The 18,256-nt window shown below is 46.7% G+C and overlaps 1 protein-coding gene across 2 annotated transcripts in view; it reads right to left on the bottom strand.

The window, feature by feature from the left end:
* Nucleotides 1-18,256, bottom strand: part of LOC121002302 (ATP-binding cassette sub-family B member 5-like) — a 1,125,761-nt gene that overhangs the window by 208,110 nt on the left and 899,395 nt on the right. The window contains exon 1 of one of the 2 annotated variants that reach the window (XM_040433698.1): nt 16,109-16,212. The exons of the other annotated variant lie outside the window; for it this stretch is intronic. Within the exon in view, the coding sequence (XP_040289632.1) occupies nt 16,109-16,168 (60 nt within the window). The 5' untranslated portion in view covers nt 16,169-16,212. Of the gene's footprint in view, nt 1-16,108; nt 16,213-18,256 lie in introns of those variants that run through there. 2 annotated transcript variants of the gene reach the window in all.

Below are 18,256 nucleotides of genomic sequence, written 5' to 3'. Positions count from 1 at the left end.
GTATTTAGCACGGCAGGAGATGTCATTACAGACAGACGCAGCCGCCTGTCCACAGCCAACGTGGACAAGCTCACGTTCATTAAAATGAACCAGGCCTGTATCCCACAAGACTTGTCTGTACCTTGTGCAGAATAGACAGTTCTAACAGCCTCAACCATCCATCCTTGTACTCAAGTGCACTTATTGTCCCAATATTTTGGGGGACACCCCTCTGTAAAAATGCAAAATAACACACATCTGTGTTGGCTACCTATTCCTCCTTCGCCGCCGCTTCCACCTAGACCGCCACGTGAGCCTACACGGCCACATCCACCCATTCACCGCCTCCTCAACCTCTTCCTCCTACATCATTCCTAATTTTTTATTTTTTTAAGGTCTTTTATGTTTTTTTAATTCATTTCCCTATCCACACTTGTTTGCAGAGCATTTGCCATGCTCTTAAGCACATTTTGCTGCCTTTTGCAGCCCTCTAGCTCTTTCCAGGACTATTTTAGAGACATTTTAGTCGCCAAAAGTTCGGGTCCCCATCGACTTCAATGTTTTTTTTTTTTTTGCCGAACTCGAACATCCAGGTGTCCGCTCAACTCTAATCTCTTGGATATAAATGTACAACTTGATTAAAGTAAAGGTGGATTTAAACGAGGCACATAAGCGGATTATCGGAAAAAACATTCCTGCTAACGACCATGCTCTGCATTGGAGTGATTAGTGACAACATCTACTACTTTATTTGCACAAAAGATAAAGACCAAAGGTGGCCAATTGGTAAAAAGTGGAAAACAGTGTCCACCCGATGGAACCAAAAGGACACCCGTAATTGTAACTCGGTACTAGCTCCCGAGTGAAACAAGCGAAAAAACAAGGAAACGGAGCTCATAGTACCGTGTATAAAAATATATGATTTTATTATGACATGATTAAAATATAAAGCAATAAATAATATACCATTAAAAAGTGAAAAGAAGCAGAAAAAAGAACGCCACCCTGGGATAGCACATGTGTCAAATGTAAAACATGATGATCAATGAAATAGATTATATATGGTACAGTGACCAGCCATTGACCAAAAATACAACATGGGTAATTGTTGAGTCAGCAATCAAAAAGGTACCTACACGGCAAAACTGGACAGGGTTTGCATGCAAGTGCAGCATGAACCAGGTAGAAGCAAACCCCAATAATAACCAGGTATCAAATAGTCTGAATCTAATGCCGCATAGGTAAAAAAGAAGGCAGAGACTCACCAGAAAAGACTATGTGCTATATCACCCAGGATGGCGTTACCCCAACGCGCATTTCGGCGTGCCTTCCTCCGGGGGTAACGCCATCACTGTGAATTATCTATTTACAGGCTCTCTCCACCAATCGGATGTTGATTGTACGTACTTGTCCCCACCTGTGCATGTATGCTGGCGATCGGGGCTCCAGTCAAACCGCGCCCATGCCACCTCCCGGCCGGCCTTCCTGTCTACACGCCCACATCACGTGACCAAGCCACATGATCGAACGATGACTGCGTAAGGACGCACAGGCGAGAGGCGCTGGGGGCGGCGCCGTGCACCGCGCGCACACACCACAGGGGAGGAGATGAACAATAACATACGCCGCATTGTATAAATTGGCTATCTGCGCGAAAAGTAACATAAGTTATATGCACCTCTCTTAAATATTCAATATACAAAGCATGGTAGTGAATGATACAGAAAATACAAAAGAATATAATAATACATAAATGCATAATGTGATTATACATAAGTGCATAAGCAAAGACATGTAAATAGTCATGAGTACATAGTGTAAATACATTTTGTGCTGATACAATGATAATATTACATGATAACACATATACATATTAGTATAAAGTGCAAATGTACATAGACAATGCATGAGTAATAATGCATGATACCAAGAAAAGTGCAAAAACACAATAATGAGTCTAAATATATATATATGATGATGGGGGGGGGAGGAGGGAGTGCTGTAAAAACATGTGCCAATAACAATATAAATAATAATAATGTTATTGGCACATGTTTTTACAGCACTCCCTCCCCCCCCCATCATCATATACACTCACCTAAAGAATTATTAGGAACACCTGTTCTATTTCTCATTAATGCAATTATCTACTCAACCAATCACATGGCAGTTGCTTCAATGCATTTAGGGGTGTGGTCCTGGTCAAGACAATCGCCTGAACTCCAAACTGAATGTCAGAATGGGAAAGAAAGGTGATTTAAGCAATTTTGAGCGTGGCATGGTTGTTGGTGCCAGACGGGCCGGTCTGAGTATTTCACAATCTACTAAGTTACTGGGATTTTCACGCACAACCATTTCTAGGGTTTACAAAGAATGGTGTGAAAAGGGAAAAACATCCAGTATGCGGCAGTCCTGTGGGCAAAAATGCCTTGTGGATGCTAGAGGTCAGAGGAGAATGGGCCGACTGATTCAAGCTGATAGAAGAGCAACGTTGACTGAAATAACCACTCGTTACAACCGAGGTATGCAGCAAAGCATTTGTGAAGCCACAACACGCACAACCTTGAGGCGGATGGGCTACAACAGCAGAAGACCCCACCGGGTACCACTCATCTCCACTACAAATAGGAAAAAGAGGCTACAATTTGCACGAGCTCACCAAAATTGGACTGTTGAAGACTGGAAAAATGTTGCCTGGTCTGATGAGTCTCGATTTCTGTTGAGACATTCAAATGGTAGAGTCCGAATTTGGCGTAAACAGAATGAGAACATGTATCCATCCTCTGATGGCTACTTCCAGCAGGATAATGCACCATGTCACAAAGCTTGAATCATTTCAAATTGGTTTCTTGAACATGACAATGAGTTCACTGTACTAAAATGGCCCCCACAGTCACCAGATCTCAACCCAATAGAGCATCTTTGGGATGTGGTGGAACGGGAGCTTCGTGCCCTGGATGTGCATCCCTCAAATCTCCATCAACTGCAAGATGCTATCCTATCAATATGGGCCAACATTTCTAAAGAATGCTATCAGCACCTTGTGGAATCAATGCCACGTAGAATTAAGGCAGTTCTGAAGGCAAAAGGGGGTCCAACACCGTATTAGTATGGTGTTCCTAATAATTCTTTAGGTGAGTGTATATATTTTTGGACTCATTATTGTGTTTTTGCACTTTTCTTGGTATCATGCATTGTTTATGTACATTTGCACTTTATACTAATATGTATATGTGTTATCATGTAATATTATCATTGTATCAGCACAAAATGTATTTACACTATGTACTCATGACTATTTACATGTCTTTGTTTATGCACTTATGTATAATCACATTATGCATTTATTATGTATTATTATATTCTTTTGTATTTTCTGTATCATTCACTACCATGCTTTGTATATTAAATATTTAAGAGAGGTGCATATAACTTATGTTACTTTTCGCGCAGATAGCCAATTTATACAATGCGGCGTAAGTCAGGCCGGACTGGAGCGCAGCGGTTGTGGAGGACGCGCATGAAGAGGCCGGGCGGTGAAGGACTGGTGAGGAAAGGGTTAGGGGTTTGTGGGGGCGGTGTAAGAGGAAGGGCGGGAGTTGCCAGGGCGGCGGGGGGCGTGGCCGGAGCGGAGACAGAGGAAGGAGGCGGAAGTGAGGTCAGTGCGGTCAGGGGATCCAAACGAGCAGGACGTACCTCAAGATGTCGGCGCCAGGGATGTCCGTGGATGAGATGCTGGAGAGGTTGCGGCGAGAGGCGGAGGTGAGGGGGCCTGGCTGGCTGCAGGAACAGGTGGGCGCCTGCATTGTATCGCCTGCTCCGGCGGCTACCCCCATTGCCAGGGCTGCCCGGCTGCGGCGGAGCATAGCGCCGGCACGCCTAAGCCCTGAAATCACCCCCCGGGCCCGGCGCCGAATAGGCAGCCCCCCTGTGGACCCTCGGCAGCGGAGAGCGGCCGCTCAGCCACCTGCGAGCCGCTCTCGCCGTGGGAGGAATCCCGATTCTCGGCGGGGCCCTGTTAGGAGCGGGACGCCCCTTCCCCCGTTCCCTGCAGCAGGCGACTCGGATGCGGGACCAGGAACGGTGGACCGGCCCAGTCCTTCCTTAAGAGGGCGGTCCACTCGGCTTTCAGAAAGGATCCGGGCTCCTCGGGCTGCTCTGAGGGGAGAGGAATACCAGGGCAGGCCCAGAGAAGATTCCAGCAGTGTGGAGGAAGATCCCCTTGCGGCGGTGGGTGCTGCGGCCTCGTCCCGGCGTCCAGCCAGCGTGGTGCAGAGGGTCGTACAGGTGGTCCAGGAGGAGCAGCCGTCGACATCCAGGAGCTTTGATGGTGAAGTGGCGTTACGGCGGGAGTCAGGATCTACGGCAGCGGGAGTCACAGCGCCCGTGGTTCCTGGTGAGATTGGTTGGGGATCTGTTTTAGCCCAGGGTTTCCCGGGTGGGGGGGGTGGGAACATGGGGGAATTTGGTAAAGGTTTGGGGCAGTTTTTGGGGGGACTGGCGGGTTGGTTGTCAGGTATGGGTGCTGGTGCTGGGTCTCCATTGCCGGGGTGGGGGGTGGTGCCGGGTCTAGGGTCAGGGACGCAGGTTGTTACGTCAGGTGCAGGGTCGGTGTCGGTGGAGACGCAGGCGGGGGGGGAGGAGGAGGTGCAGAGGTTGGATGATAGGGCTCGGGGTGAGGTGTACGTGTGCTTTGAAGGGCCGCTGGGGGCTCATTTGAAACAGGAGGTGAGAGAAAAGATCTGGAAGGGAGAGTATGTGGAGATATTCTCGCTGCTCCCGTTGGAAAGGTTTAACTTGGATAGGGGTAAGAAGGACGAGGGAAAAAAGGAGGATGAGGATAAGCGTAGGCATCGATTGATTCCACGTACCTTTGCTAATTGGCTACAGGCGTTTGCCATATTAGCAAGTGTCATTGGGGAATGGGCGCCGGAATGTTGTTCGGCGCTTTTTTGTTACCAAGACGCTATTGGGGAGGCTTATAGGGTGTATGGGGGTGTGGGCTGGCTCCGGTATGACGAGCAGTTCCGGCAGCGTAAGGCGGTGAGGCCTGATATTCGGTGGGATCATAAGGATATTGGGTTGTGGTTGAGGGTGACGGCGCCTCCTAGGGCTGGGCAGTCCTTTCGTGGGGAGTCCGGGGGGTCATCCCCTGGGGCATTGGCAGCGGCATCGGCAAAAGGGTTGTGCTTCCTTTTTAATGAAGGAAATTGCAGATTTGGGGCCAAGTGCAAATTTAAGCACGAGTGCACGGGGTGTGGGGGAGCCCATGGAGCTAACCATTGCTTCAAAGGGGGTAAGAATAGGGGGGGTGACGGTGCTGGAAAAGGGACGGACGCCGGTGCGGGTGGAAGAGATGCAGGTGTTCCTAGATAGATATCCGGATCAGGTCGCGGCTGGGTTGTTGGGGGATGGTTTTAGGTTTGGCTTTCATATTCCGTCAGTTGTCATGGCGGGGCCTACGGTTCTTAGGAACCTTAGGTCTGCGCTTGTTCACGCGGGTGTTGCGGCGGAAAAATTAAAGAAAGAGGTGGAGTTGGGGCGGATGGCGGGTCCATTCAAGGAGCCGCCGATTCGGGGATTGAGGGTGTCCCCGTTAGGTGTGGTGCCTAAGAAGGAGCCGAATAAGTTTCGGCTCATTCATCATTTGTCTTATCCAAAAGGTGCGTCGGTCAATGATGGTATAGATCCTGAACTTTGTTCGGTGGTATATACCTCCTTTGATGCGGCTGTAAGATGGGTGAGGCGGTTGGGGCAGGGGACGTTGATGGCTAAGGTGGATGTGGAGGCGGCCTTTAGATTGCTTCCGGTACATGTGGACAGCATGGGTTTGTTGGGTTGTTTTTGGGATGGCGAATATTTTGTGGATAGGTGTTTGCCAATGGGGTGCTCGCTGTCATGTGCATATTTTGAGACCTTTTAGCTCATTTTTGGAATGGGTAGTGGTGGAAGTTTCAGGTTGTTCATCAGTTATCCATTATTTGGACGACTTTTTATGTTTAGGGCCGGCAAATTCGCGGGTGTGTTCTTTGTTGCTGCACACGGTGCAGTCGGTTTTTGCGCGTTTTGGGGTACCATTAGCGCGGGAGAAAACGTTAGGGCCGGTGACGGAGTTGTGTTTTTTGGGGATTGTTATAGATACGGAGCGGATGGAGTGCAGGCTTCCGCAGGACAAGTTGGTAGATTTGCGTTTGGAGATTGATAGGGCCGTGGTCAGGGAGAAGATTAGGTTGAGGGAGTTGCAGTCATTGTTGGGTAAATTGAATTTTGCTTGTCAAATTATGCCGATGGGTAGAATTTTCTGTAGACGTTTGGCTGCTGCTACGGCGGGGGTGTTAGCGCCGTATCATTTTATCAGGTTACGCAAGGAGTTAAAAGGGGATTTAAGGGTGTGGGCGGAGTTTTTGGGTCAGTACAATGGCAGGTCTTTAGTGATGGCGGAGTTGTGTGATAGTGTGGAGTTTGAGTTGTACACTGATGCGTCGGGTGGAGTGGGTTTCGGGGCTTATTGCCAGGGCCAATGGTGTGCGGGAGTATGGCCGGATTCGTGGGTAAGTCGGGGCTGGGTCAGGAACATGGCGTTGCTGGAACTTTTTCCCATTGTGATGGCGGTAGTATTGTGGGGTGAGAAATTTGAAAACAGGAAGGTGCGCTTTCATTGTGACAATTTGGGAGTGGTTCAGGCTATCAACAGTTTGTCCGCATCTTCCCCGCCGGTGGTTAGGCTGTTACAGTTTTTGGTATTGCGATGTTTGTCGATTAACATGTGGTTGGTGGCAGAACATGTGGCTGGAGTGTCTAATTCAGTGGCGGATTCTCTTTCTCGTTTACAGTGGGAGCGGTTCCGGCTTCTTGCGCCAGAAGCGGAGCTGGAAGGTCTGGAGTGTCCGTCGTGGCTGTGGGGGATCCTGGAGGAGAAGTGATGGGGATGTTGAGGGATTCGTTGAGCCCGGGTACTTGGAGGGAGTATGGTAAGGCGTGGGCGACCTGGGAAACTTGGAACGGAGCCTGGGGGGCTGGTGTTGGGGATGGTGATGTGAGGTTGTTGATGTTGTTAGGGCAGTTGAAGGGCGAAGGGTGGTCGGTGTCAAAGGTGAATCATTTGATAGCGGGGGTAGCGTTTGGCTTTAAGTTGCGGGTGTTGCCAGATTTGACTAAGGGTTTTTTGGTTAGGCAGGTGTTGAAAGGGTGGCGTAGGGGGGTAGGCAGGGTGCCGGATTATCGGAGGCCGGTGTCATTTGAGTTGCTTGTGCGGATGGGTGAGAAGTTGAGTTGTGTTTGTAGTTCTGGTTGGGAGTTAGTGCTGTTCAGGGCGGCATTTGCTTTGGCGTTTTTCGGTGCTTTTCGCTTGGGGGAGTTGGTGTGTGACAGTGTGAGTAGAGCAGGGGGACTTAGGAGTGAGGATGTGGAGTTAGCGGGGGATAGGGTGTATGTCCGGATTCGGAGGTCAAAAACTGATCAGGAAGGCAGGGGGCAGCGTTTTACGTTGTTCCCGGTACCAGGTTGTAGTATGTGTCCGGTGCGGTGTGTAGGGTCTTATGGGGCGGGGCTACAGTGTAATGAGGTTCCTTTCCTTAGGCATGAGGACGGCTCCTTTTTGTCTAGGTTTCAGTTCCTGGCGGTTTTTAAGAAATGTTTGAAGACTTTGGGTGTGCCGGTCAGGGAGTATTCTGGTCATTCGTTCAGAATTGGTGCGGCAACTGAGGCAGCCAGGTGGGGCGCCAGTGAGGAGGTGATTAGGAGGATTGGGCGTTGGGAGTCGGTGCGTTTCAAGTCATATGTGAGGCCTGCATTATTATAGGGGTACGGTTGGTGATAGGGGGTTGTTAATTTGTTCCTTTTTGTGTTCACAGGTCAGACGGTGGCGGCTTTGGTATGGATTCTGGGGCACTCCTATGTGTTCTGGGGTGCGATCAGAGCAGATGTAAGGCCGAGTGGGCGACAGTTGGGCTTTAGTCCGGAGTGTGCTACGGTCAGATGGTTAGGGGTTAGAGGTATGTTGTGGGGTGGAGTTTTGCGGGAGGTGCATCATTTTGTGCGATTGGATCGTCCTCCGGATGTGTTAGTTTTACATGTGGGGGGGAATGATTTGGGGAAGCGTCCTTTTAGGGAATTGGTCCGTGATGTCAAGTTTGACTTGCTCAGGATTTGGGCATTGTTTCCAGGGATCATAACAGTTTGGTCAGACATTGTGCCGCGGAAGGTGTGGAGGGGTGCGAGGTCAGTGGAGAGCCTTAAAAAGGCTCGGATTAAGGTGAACAGAGCAGTTGGCCGGTTTATGGCAAGGAATGGCGGGGTTGTGGTGCGGCATGAGGTGTTGGAGAAAGGGGAGGGTGCATTTTGGAGAGCAGATGGAGTGCACCTGAATGCGGTGGGTACGGATTTGTGGGCTCTGGGGCTCCAGAACGGCGTTGAAATTGCTTTGCGTGTGTGGAGGGACGCGCAGGGTTGAGGTGGTCAAGCTGCGCGTTCTTGGAGGCGGGGGAGGTCCTTGAAGTGGAGGAATATGGTGGTACCTGAGGATAGGAGGGCCCCGCGGGAGGGGCTGGACTCTCATTGAGTTGGTAGGAACTAATTACGCGTTCCATCAGTTGCTGCCTCCGAGCTGGGTTCAACGGCTGGGGGCAAGATGGAGACGCAGGTGTTCCAGCGTTTATGGAGTTATGGGGGCTTCTAGGACCTCCCTCGTCATGTGTTAACTTATGTTATATATATTTTGTATGTATTCAATAAACGGCTGCTGTGGCCGATTAAATCCAAGCAGTGGTGTGGTGTGTTTATTTCCTGGGTTAGGAAGTGGGGTTGGGGGTAGGATGATGGTTGAGCTAGTGGGACTGAACAAATAGCCAGTGCCCTCTTCAAGTCAGGCCGGACTGGAGCGCAGCGGTTGGGGAGGACGCGCATGAAGAGGCCGGGCGGTGAAGGACTGGTGAGGAAAGGGTTAGGGGTTTGTGGGGGCGGTGTAAGAGGAAGGGCGGGAGTTGCCAGGGTGGCGGGGGGCGTGGCCGGAGCGGAGACAGAGGAAGGAGGCGGAAGTGAGGTCAGTGCGGCCAGGGGATCCAAACGCCCACCCACCCGACCCTAGTGGAGGTGGATTGAGGTGAGCGTTGTTGTGTTATATGTCGCGGCAGTCGTGGAGGCGGGGGAGGTCCTTGAAGTGGAGGAATATGGTGGTACCTGAGGATGGGAGGGCCCCGCGGGAGGGGCTGGACTCTCATTGAGGAGCTGGTAGGAACTAATTACGCGTTCCATCAGTTGCTGCCTCCGAGCTGGGTTCAACGGCTGGGGGCAAGATGGAGACGCAGGTGTTCCAGCGTTTATGGAGTTATTGGGGCTTCTAGGACCTCCCTCGTCATGTGTTAACTTATGTTATATATATTTTGTATGTATTCAATAAACGGCTGCTGTGGCCGATTAAATCCAAGCAGTGGTGTGGTGTGTTTATTTCCTGGGTTAGGAAGTGGGGTTGGGGGTAGGATGATGGTTGAGCTAGTGGGACTGAACAAATAGCCAGTGCCCTCTTCATGTTATTGTTCATCTCCTCCCCTGTGGTGTGTGCGCGTGGTGCACGGCGCCGCGCCTCTCGCCTGTGCGTCCTTACGCCGTCATCATCCGATCATGTGGCTTGGTCACGTGATGTGGGCGTGTAGGCGGGAGGTGGCTGGGCGCGGTTTGACTGGAGCCCCGCCCGCCAGCATACATGCACAGGTGGGGACAAGTACGTACAATCAACATCCGATTGGCGGAGAGAGCCTGTAAATAGATGATTCACAGTGATGGCGTTACCCCCGGACGAAGGCACCCCGAAACGCGCGTTGGGGTAACGCCATCCTGGGTGATATAGCACATGGTCTTTTCTGGTGAGACTCTACCTTCTTTTTTACCTATACGGCATTAGATTCAGGCTATTTGACACCTGGTTATTATTGGGGTTTGCTTCTACCTGGTTCATGCTACACTTGCCGTGTAGGTACCTTTTTTGATTGCTGACTCAACCGTTACCCATGTTGTATTTTTGGTCAATGGCTGGTCACTGTACCATATATAATCAATTTCATTGATCATCATGTTTTACATTTGACACGTGTGCTATCCCAGGGTGGCGTTCTTTTTTCTGCTTCTTTTCACTTTTTAACGTATATTATTTATTGCTTTATATTTTAATCATGTCATAATAAAATCATATATTTTTATACACGGTACTATGAGCACCGTTTCCTTGTTTTTTTTACTTTATTTGCACTTGTAGACTTAAGACAATGTATATTGTTCAATCTGATTGTATACTTTTGCTGATCAAAAAAAATAATTTTGAAAGCACGTTCCTGCTAATGACGCACAGCCTGAGGAAGCGCATGTAGCGCGAAACGGCAACCGCTGTTCAATGCGTGCTTCAGAATTGTCCGCCCCCTGCCACATGCTATTTTGGAAATAAAAGCTGCCGCTATTTCAACACACGGGTGAGTGCCGCTGTCTATTTTCTCCTCTACACTGGTTCCATGTGCACCTTACCTGCTACGTCAAGCTGAGCACCTCCGATCATGTGTGTCCTCCCCAGCCGTGTACACCGCATTGATTATCAGTGCTAATTGCCAGTGTGGTTGTGCCGCCCCCTACCTCATTTGTTTGGCACGTTCCTGTTAATGCTCGTTCCCAATAGTCTGCTCATCTAATGGTGCAGCAGATCACCCAATGATTGAGCGAAACGGGCTCAATTATCATTTCTGGGCAAAAGATCATGACGCCTAAACAGCGATCTGCTGCCCAGAAATAATGCAGCTGTATGTGGACGAACATCCATTGACAGATAGTGTTTAAAGCAAATATTCGAATCGTAAATCTTAATCGCGATATCGCCACTTTGAGAATTCGCAAATATTTCAAATATAGTGCTATATATTCGTATTCGCGAATAGTGTTGAATATTCTAATCGCGAATATATTACATTAGCGATTTTTACAATCAAGTAAACAATGACTGGAGATTACGAATTCTCGAATTTGCGAATTTATGGCAAATATTCAGCCAAAAATTTGCAAAATATTGCAAATTGAAATATTGCCCATGCCGCTCGCTTATCACTATTGACAGATGGATACTTGACTGCCATAGCCAATCACAGGCCACAGGAGTAACCTGCTAGCTTGTCGTCTCTACAACTGGTGATGTGACGCAAGGGGAACAGGTCATCATTGCAGCCTGTGATTAGCTGCAGCAGTCATGTGTCCCCCCCCCCATCCCCATCGACGGATGTTAATTTCAGTGCTGCAGGGAGAGGAAGAGTCGAGAGCGGCAGAAGCGAGTCAGCCACTTAGGGCGGTCTGTGTTAGTAGTGTAGCTGGCCAGCTAGGACCCGTCCTAGGTTGCTAGTATAGCTTATATGTGTATACAGCTAGACCTGCCAATAGCCTAAATATAGTTCCTATGTTTGTGTTAAAGACAAAAGCAGAGTTATTTACTGTGACATCATGTTTTGGATGTCATATAACTTATATTTTGTGTTCACAGAAGCAGAAAAAGATGCCTTTAAGATTAATTTTGTTATGTAAGGTAAATTCAGTGACACAGCAGAAACAACAGAAAGCATAGTGTTAATCTGTTGTTGCTGGGCAGAAGTCTAGAGCAAGAATTTTCACCAATCACAGCCAGCCTCACACACACAGCCTGTCTGGGAATTCCCCCAGCTCCTGCTGCTAGAATCATTACTCACCAGAGACAGGAGCTGAACAGACACACAGTTCCAGTCAGAGTCCAGTTTTATGGGAACAAGAGGCCAAAATAGGTAGTTTAACAAATATTTAATGTTCATATTGTTAGTATTGTGTTTAGAACTGTATACTGAACTAGATATATATGTGTTTACTTACAGTTCCACCAATTGCAACCATGCAAATTGCAAGCATACAATTGCAAGCATTCAGATTCCATATTGCAATCCAAATTGCATACAACTATACCAGATAATACTCAACCAATCTGCAAATAGTCACTGCTAACTGCATACTGCAAGTACAACTAATAGTTAAATCTCAGATATACCTCTCAGAGACATCATAAAGTGCCTAAATAACTTAAAGTGACAGTGCAGATACTCAAGAGAGAAATATATCCACCATTTTATGTTGAATGACAAGATTGAACAGTTGAACCACCATCTTATCCTTACCGCCATTTTGTGATACCTTTTCAACACGTTTTTTGTACATGGACTATCTGCTGCGGAGGCGGCAGTGTTATATATATGAACAAAATTTGAAGTTAATAAAGAAGTTATTTGAAGCATTTGGTGTGCTCTTTAAACCTACTGTTTCCACTGTTTCTAGGAATTACAGAGAAATAGATAATCTGGTTAGACTCAAAGTCAGAGATATCAAAATTCTTCTAATGCCTCAGTGCAAAAGGCACTTCATAGTGTTGCGCCTGCCACAAGTAGTGTATAACCCCTTTAATCAGGCTAGTAGAAACAAGAAAAAAAATAAAACAGAACCCTTGGGTGCCTGCAGGGGCAGATTGACCTCAAAACGTAGCCAATGGTGTCCAGAGACGTCACCTAGCACACAGACCATGACTATGGCTTACTCCACTGCCAGTGCAGAGCTAGGTTGATGCTCCACCTTTCTCCTACGTCCATCAACTCTCCTGCTGAGAACAAGCTGCCGAGTGGGGTCTTCACCTCATCAGCCTGCCTGGCAGCTGCAGACCATGCCCCAGGCCTGCCATGTGCTGCCCACAGCTCCCGACTGCCTCAACTGCCCGGGTGGACCTTCACCTGCCCTGGTAACTGGTGAGGTGAACTGGTGGTGGTATGTGTTACCAAAGTAAAATATTGTGTGTGGTGCATATGTAATGTACTAGAAATAAAATGCATTATTATACACAGAATACACTAGTATATTACATTACTAAGAGATTACATATACATAACATGTATGACATACTATATTTATGTATTATACTAGTATACATTGTGTATATACATAGAAATTGAATACATTGGTATACACAGTATATACTAGTACATTACATATTCATAACATGTATGACGTACCATCTATATGTAATGTACTAGTATATACATAGTAATGCACTAGTATGCACAGTCTAGACTAGTACATTACATTACTAGTACATTACATATAAATAACATGTATAACATACCATCTATATGTAATGTACTAGTATATACATAGTAATGTAAGACACCAATATGCACAGTCTAGACTAGTACATTACATATAAATAACATATATGACATACTATACTGTATATATATGTAATTTACTTGTAATGTAATGTACTAGCAACTAAAAATCAGTTGCTTTAATTTGGATGGAGCTTGAAGAAATCCATGTCATAGATGGCAAAACAATACAAAATCTGCAGCGCGTGTAGGCACCCTAAGGCCCCTTTCACATAAGTGAGTTTTCTGTGCGGGCGCAATGCGTGACGTGAATGCATAGCACCCGCACTGAATCCTGACCCATTCATTTCAATAGGTCTGTGTACATGAGCGTTTTTTTGTTCTGCGTTGCGTGAAAAACGCAGAATGTTCTATAGGTGGCGTTTTTCACGCAGCCTTGGCCCCATAGAAGTGAATGGGACTTCAGTGAAAAACGCTTTGCCCCTGGAAGCAAGTGTGGATGCAATGCGTTTTTCACTGATAGCGGCTAGGAGAGTTTTTTATCACGCGCGTGAAAAAACGCATCAAAACGCATTGCACTCGATCGGAAAAAAACTGAACGCAATTGAACGCAATTGCCGACAAAACTGACTAAATTTGCTTGCAAAATGGTGCGAATTTCACCGAACGCACCGTGAACGCATCTGGACCTAATCCGTCATGCTTGTGTGAAAGGGGCCTAATTCTCCTGTTGCACTGATGGGGCAGTATATTGTGCTGCACTGTGGTATTTGGTTCTGCTGGGGCTATATATTGTGCTGTACTGTGATATTTGGTTCTGCTGGGGCAGTATATTATGCTGCACTGTGGTATTTGGTTTTGCTGGGACTGTATATTGTGATGCACTGTGATATTTTGCTCTGCTGGGGCTGTATATTGTGCTGCACTGTGGTATTTGGTTCTGCTTGGGCAGTATATTGTGCTGCACTGTGGTATTTGCTTCTGCTGGGGCGGTATATTGTGCTGCACTGTGGTATTTGTTTCTGCTGAGGCCTTATATTGTGCCGCACTGTGGTATTTGGTTCTGCTGGGGTAGTATATTGTGCCACACTGTGGTATTTGTTTCTGCTGAGGCCTTATATTGTGCTGCACTGTGGTATTTGTTTCTGCTGAGGCCTTATATTGTGCTGCACTGTGGTATTTGGTTCCGCTGGGGCAGTATATTGTGCTGCACTGTGGTATTTGTTTCTGCTGAGGCCTTATATTGTGCTGCACTGTGGTATTTGGTTCCGCTGGGGCAGTATATTGTGCTGCACTGTGGTATTTGGTTCCGCTGGGGCAGATACGCAGAGGCATTATCTGTGATCTGCAATAAATGTCCTGTAGGATGGAGGATTGTATATGTATATGTAGCGCTGTCCAATCAAAGCGCAGAGCGTAACAGCCCGGAAGAAGGAACACCCATTGAGAAAAAGGGCAGTCTCCTCCCCATTGCTCCGATGCTAGCAATTAGCATACAGAGCGGGAGAATATACCGGGGGCCACAGCGGGCAAACGGAGTGGCACCCAGGAATAATAACAAGTTCAGTGAGATCCCTGGGCGCCGCGCTACATATCCTGATAGTTTACAATGTTTGGACCCATGAAAGGTCCTCTACTATCAATGGTGGCACAGTGCGCCCGCCCACCCCTCCGCCACTTTCTCTTCTTATTGGCAACAGTGGCGGCACAGGGGGAGGGAGAGAGTGACGCCTTCTCTCCTGTGCTGCTGAGGGAACATGAGCGCACTGACAGCAACAACCCTAATACAGAGGGGAAGTGAAGTAAGAGGGATGCAGGTAGTAATAGGTATCCTTTATCCATAGGTAAAGGGACAAATAATATGTAATCAGTATATAGTCAGTATGTATGCATAGACATCCCTTATCCACATATTTGCAGCTATCATAAAAGGGGAAGAGATGGATGTAGGAAGTAATAGGTAAAGGAACAGATAGTATGTAATATAATAATATATACACATAAACATCCCCTGTCCACGGATAATAATCAATATGTAGATGCTAGTGCATCACAATATATGGAATCACCCACAGACAAAAACCCCTCATATAGAGTGTAACCTGTTATCCGTGGACAGGGGATGTTTATGTGTATATATTATTATATTACATACTATCTGTTCCTTTACCTATTACTTTTTACATCTATCTCTTCCCCTTTTATGATAGCTGCAAATATGTGGATAAGGGATGTCTATGCATACATACTGACTATATACTGATTACATATTATTTGTCCCTTTACCTATGGATAAAGGATACCTATTACTACCTGCCTCCCTCTTACTTCACTTCCCCTCTGTATGACAGTTGTGAAATACCTCGGGGGTATACCGCACTTTTTGTCTTGATGTATTCTTGTCTCTACTTTTTAAACTATAATTTATTTTAAGCCTGTCTAGACTCCGCTTTTTCTATATATAGGTATATCTGCTCGTTGCTATGTCTATGGCAAAGCAGCAGCGAGCAGGAAGAGAGAAGGGAGACGGCACGTGCACACTGTGACCGCTGTTTCCTCATACAGATGATCAGCGGGGGGGCCAGGTGTCAGACCCCCACCGGTCTGATAATCATTACCTATCCTGAGGAGAGGTCATCAATATTAAAAGCCCGGAGAGCCCCTTTAAAGGACTGTAAATTCAAGCCCCTAGCACTAGGGACATTGGCTGAAATTCGAATCTACAGATTAGTGGTGGGAAGGGTTTAACATAAAAATCCAAAGTGTACAAGAACATGTCAGACCTCTGCAGGGTGACAGGAAGTTGGCATTTCCATGTATTATTTTGGTTGTAGTTCAGTTCTTCCCGGCTGCCATTTTCACTTCACTGGGATGCTGCACTGTACAGGGAATTTCCAAATGATTGCATCATGTTTCTTATTGCCAGTGTTGTAGCTGGCTGATATACGATACTACAAAGTTTAACTCATGTACTACCATCCTCTTACCCCTGAGTGAACGGCGCGTCCCCTCCTTCTCCTCGCTCTGCTCCTCTTGCCGGCAGCCATCGTGAGGTCCAGATTTCAGTTTACCGGCAGCGTGTGAGCTCCGAGAAGTCAGACAGGAAAGAAAGGAGGAGCTGTGTCCTGGAGTCTAATTTCATTCAAGCGATATACAGTATGCCATATGCCATGCTGCTGATTCATCCAAAGAATACTAAAGCAAACAAGTGACAGAGCCTTGTGGATGCTGGAAATCCTGTGTGGCAACATGTATATAATAGGACGCAGATAGTAGCTGAAATGGCAGCTCCAACCTAGGGCATTTGAATGCAAATGGTACATATGACCCCCTTCAGCACACCCCAAAATAAACACGAACCACACACCAGATCACTTAAAGGGAACCTGTCATGTTAAACATGGTGTTTGAGCTCAGGCAGCATGTTATAGAGCGGGAGGAGCTGAGCAGATTGATGTATAGTTTAGTGGGAAAAGATTCAGCAAAATCTGCAATTTATATTCCTGCTCATTCAGAGCTTTGAAGTCCAGGAGGCGGCCCTATCAGTGATTGACACTAGTGTTGATCAAGCATGCTCGGCCGAACACCAGTTCGGCTCGAGCATCGCTATGCCCAGCCGAACACCGCGTATGCTTGAGCGCGATGCTCGAGTCAGTGTATTTTAATGTAATTTAGCATCTATTTCTGAAAAGTTTCTTCTGGGATTTGAACTCCCAACCCCTTGTACATTAGAGGCAAGGACCTTATCTACTCAGCTATAACGCTGAATGCTGTTTGCGCTATTTATTATGAATTTATATATTTTATATTTTTTTTGTAATTGTAAAAAATGTATGGCAAAAAATAAATGTGTAATTACAAAAAAAAAAATAAAAAAAATTATATATATACAGTACAGAACAAAAGTTTGGACACACCTTCTCATTCAAAGAGTTTTCTTTATTTTCATGACTATGAAAATTGTAGATTCACACTGAAGGCATCAAAACTATGAATTAACACATGTGGAATTATATGCATAACAAACAAGTGTGAAACAACTGAAAATATGTCATATTCTAGGTTCTTCAAAGTAGCCACCTTTTGCTTTGATTACTGCTTTGCACACTCTTGGCATTCTCTTGATGAGCTTCAAGAGGTAGTCCCTTGAAATGGTCTTCCAACAGTGTTGAAGGAGTTCCCAGAGATGCTTAGCACTTGTTGGCCCTTTTGCCTTCACTCTGCGGTCCAGCTCACCCCAAACCATCTCGATTGGAAAATAAAGAAAACTCTTTGAATGAGAAGGTGTGTCCAAACTTTTGGGCTGTACTGTGTATATATATATATATATATATATATATATATATATATACACTCACCTAAAGAATTATTAGCAACACCATACTAATACGGTGTTGGACCCCCTTTTGCCTTCAGAACTGCCTTAATTCTACGTGGCATTGATTCCACAAGGTGCTGATAGCATTCTTTAGAAATGTTGGCCCATATTGATAGGATAGCATCTTGCAGTTGATGGACATTTGAGGGATGCACATCCAGGGCACAAAGCTCCCGTTCCACCACATCCCAAAGATGCTCTATTGGTTTGAGATCTGGTGACTGGGGGCCATTTTAGTACAGTGAACTCATTGTCATGTTCAAGAAACCAATTTGAAGTGATTTGAGCTTTGTGACATGGTGCATTATCCTGCTGTAAGAAGCCATCAGAGGATGGGTACATGGTGGTCATGAAGGGATGGACATGGTCAGAAACAATGCTCAGGTAGCCTGTGGCATTTAAACGATGCCCAATTGGCACTAGGGGGCCTAAAGTGTGCCCAGAAAAAATCCCCCACACCATTACACCACCACCACCAGCCTGCACAGTGGTGACAAGGCATGATGGATACATGTTCTCATTCTGTTTACGCCAAATTCGGACTCTACCATTTAAATGTCTCAACAGAAATCGAGACTCATCAGACCAGGCAACATTTTTCCAGTCTTCAACAGTCCAATTTTGGTGAGCTTGTGCAAATTGTAGCCTCTATTTCCTATTTGTAGTGGAGATGAGTGGTACCCGGTGGGGTCTTCTGCTGTTGTAGCCCATCCGCCTCAAGGCTGTGCGTGTAGTTAGGATAGTTAGAGAGGTGAAA

This window comes from Bufo bufo, chromosome 5 (assembly GCF_905171765.1).
Source record: "Bufo bufo chromosome 5, aBufBuf1.1, whole genome shotgun sequence".
Taxonomy (NCBI): Eukaryota; Metazoa; Chordata; class Amphibia; order Anura; family Bufonidae; genus Bufo; species Bufo bufo.
This window is presented reverse-complemented; position numbering and strand designations above follow the sequence as displayed.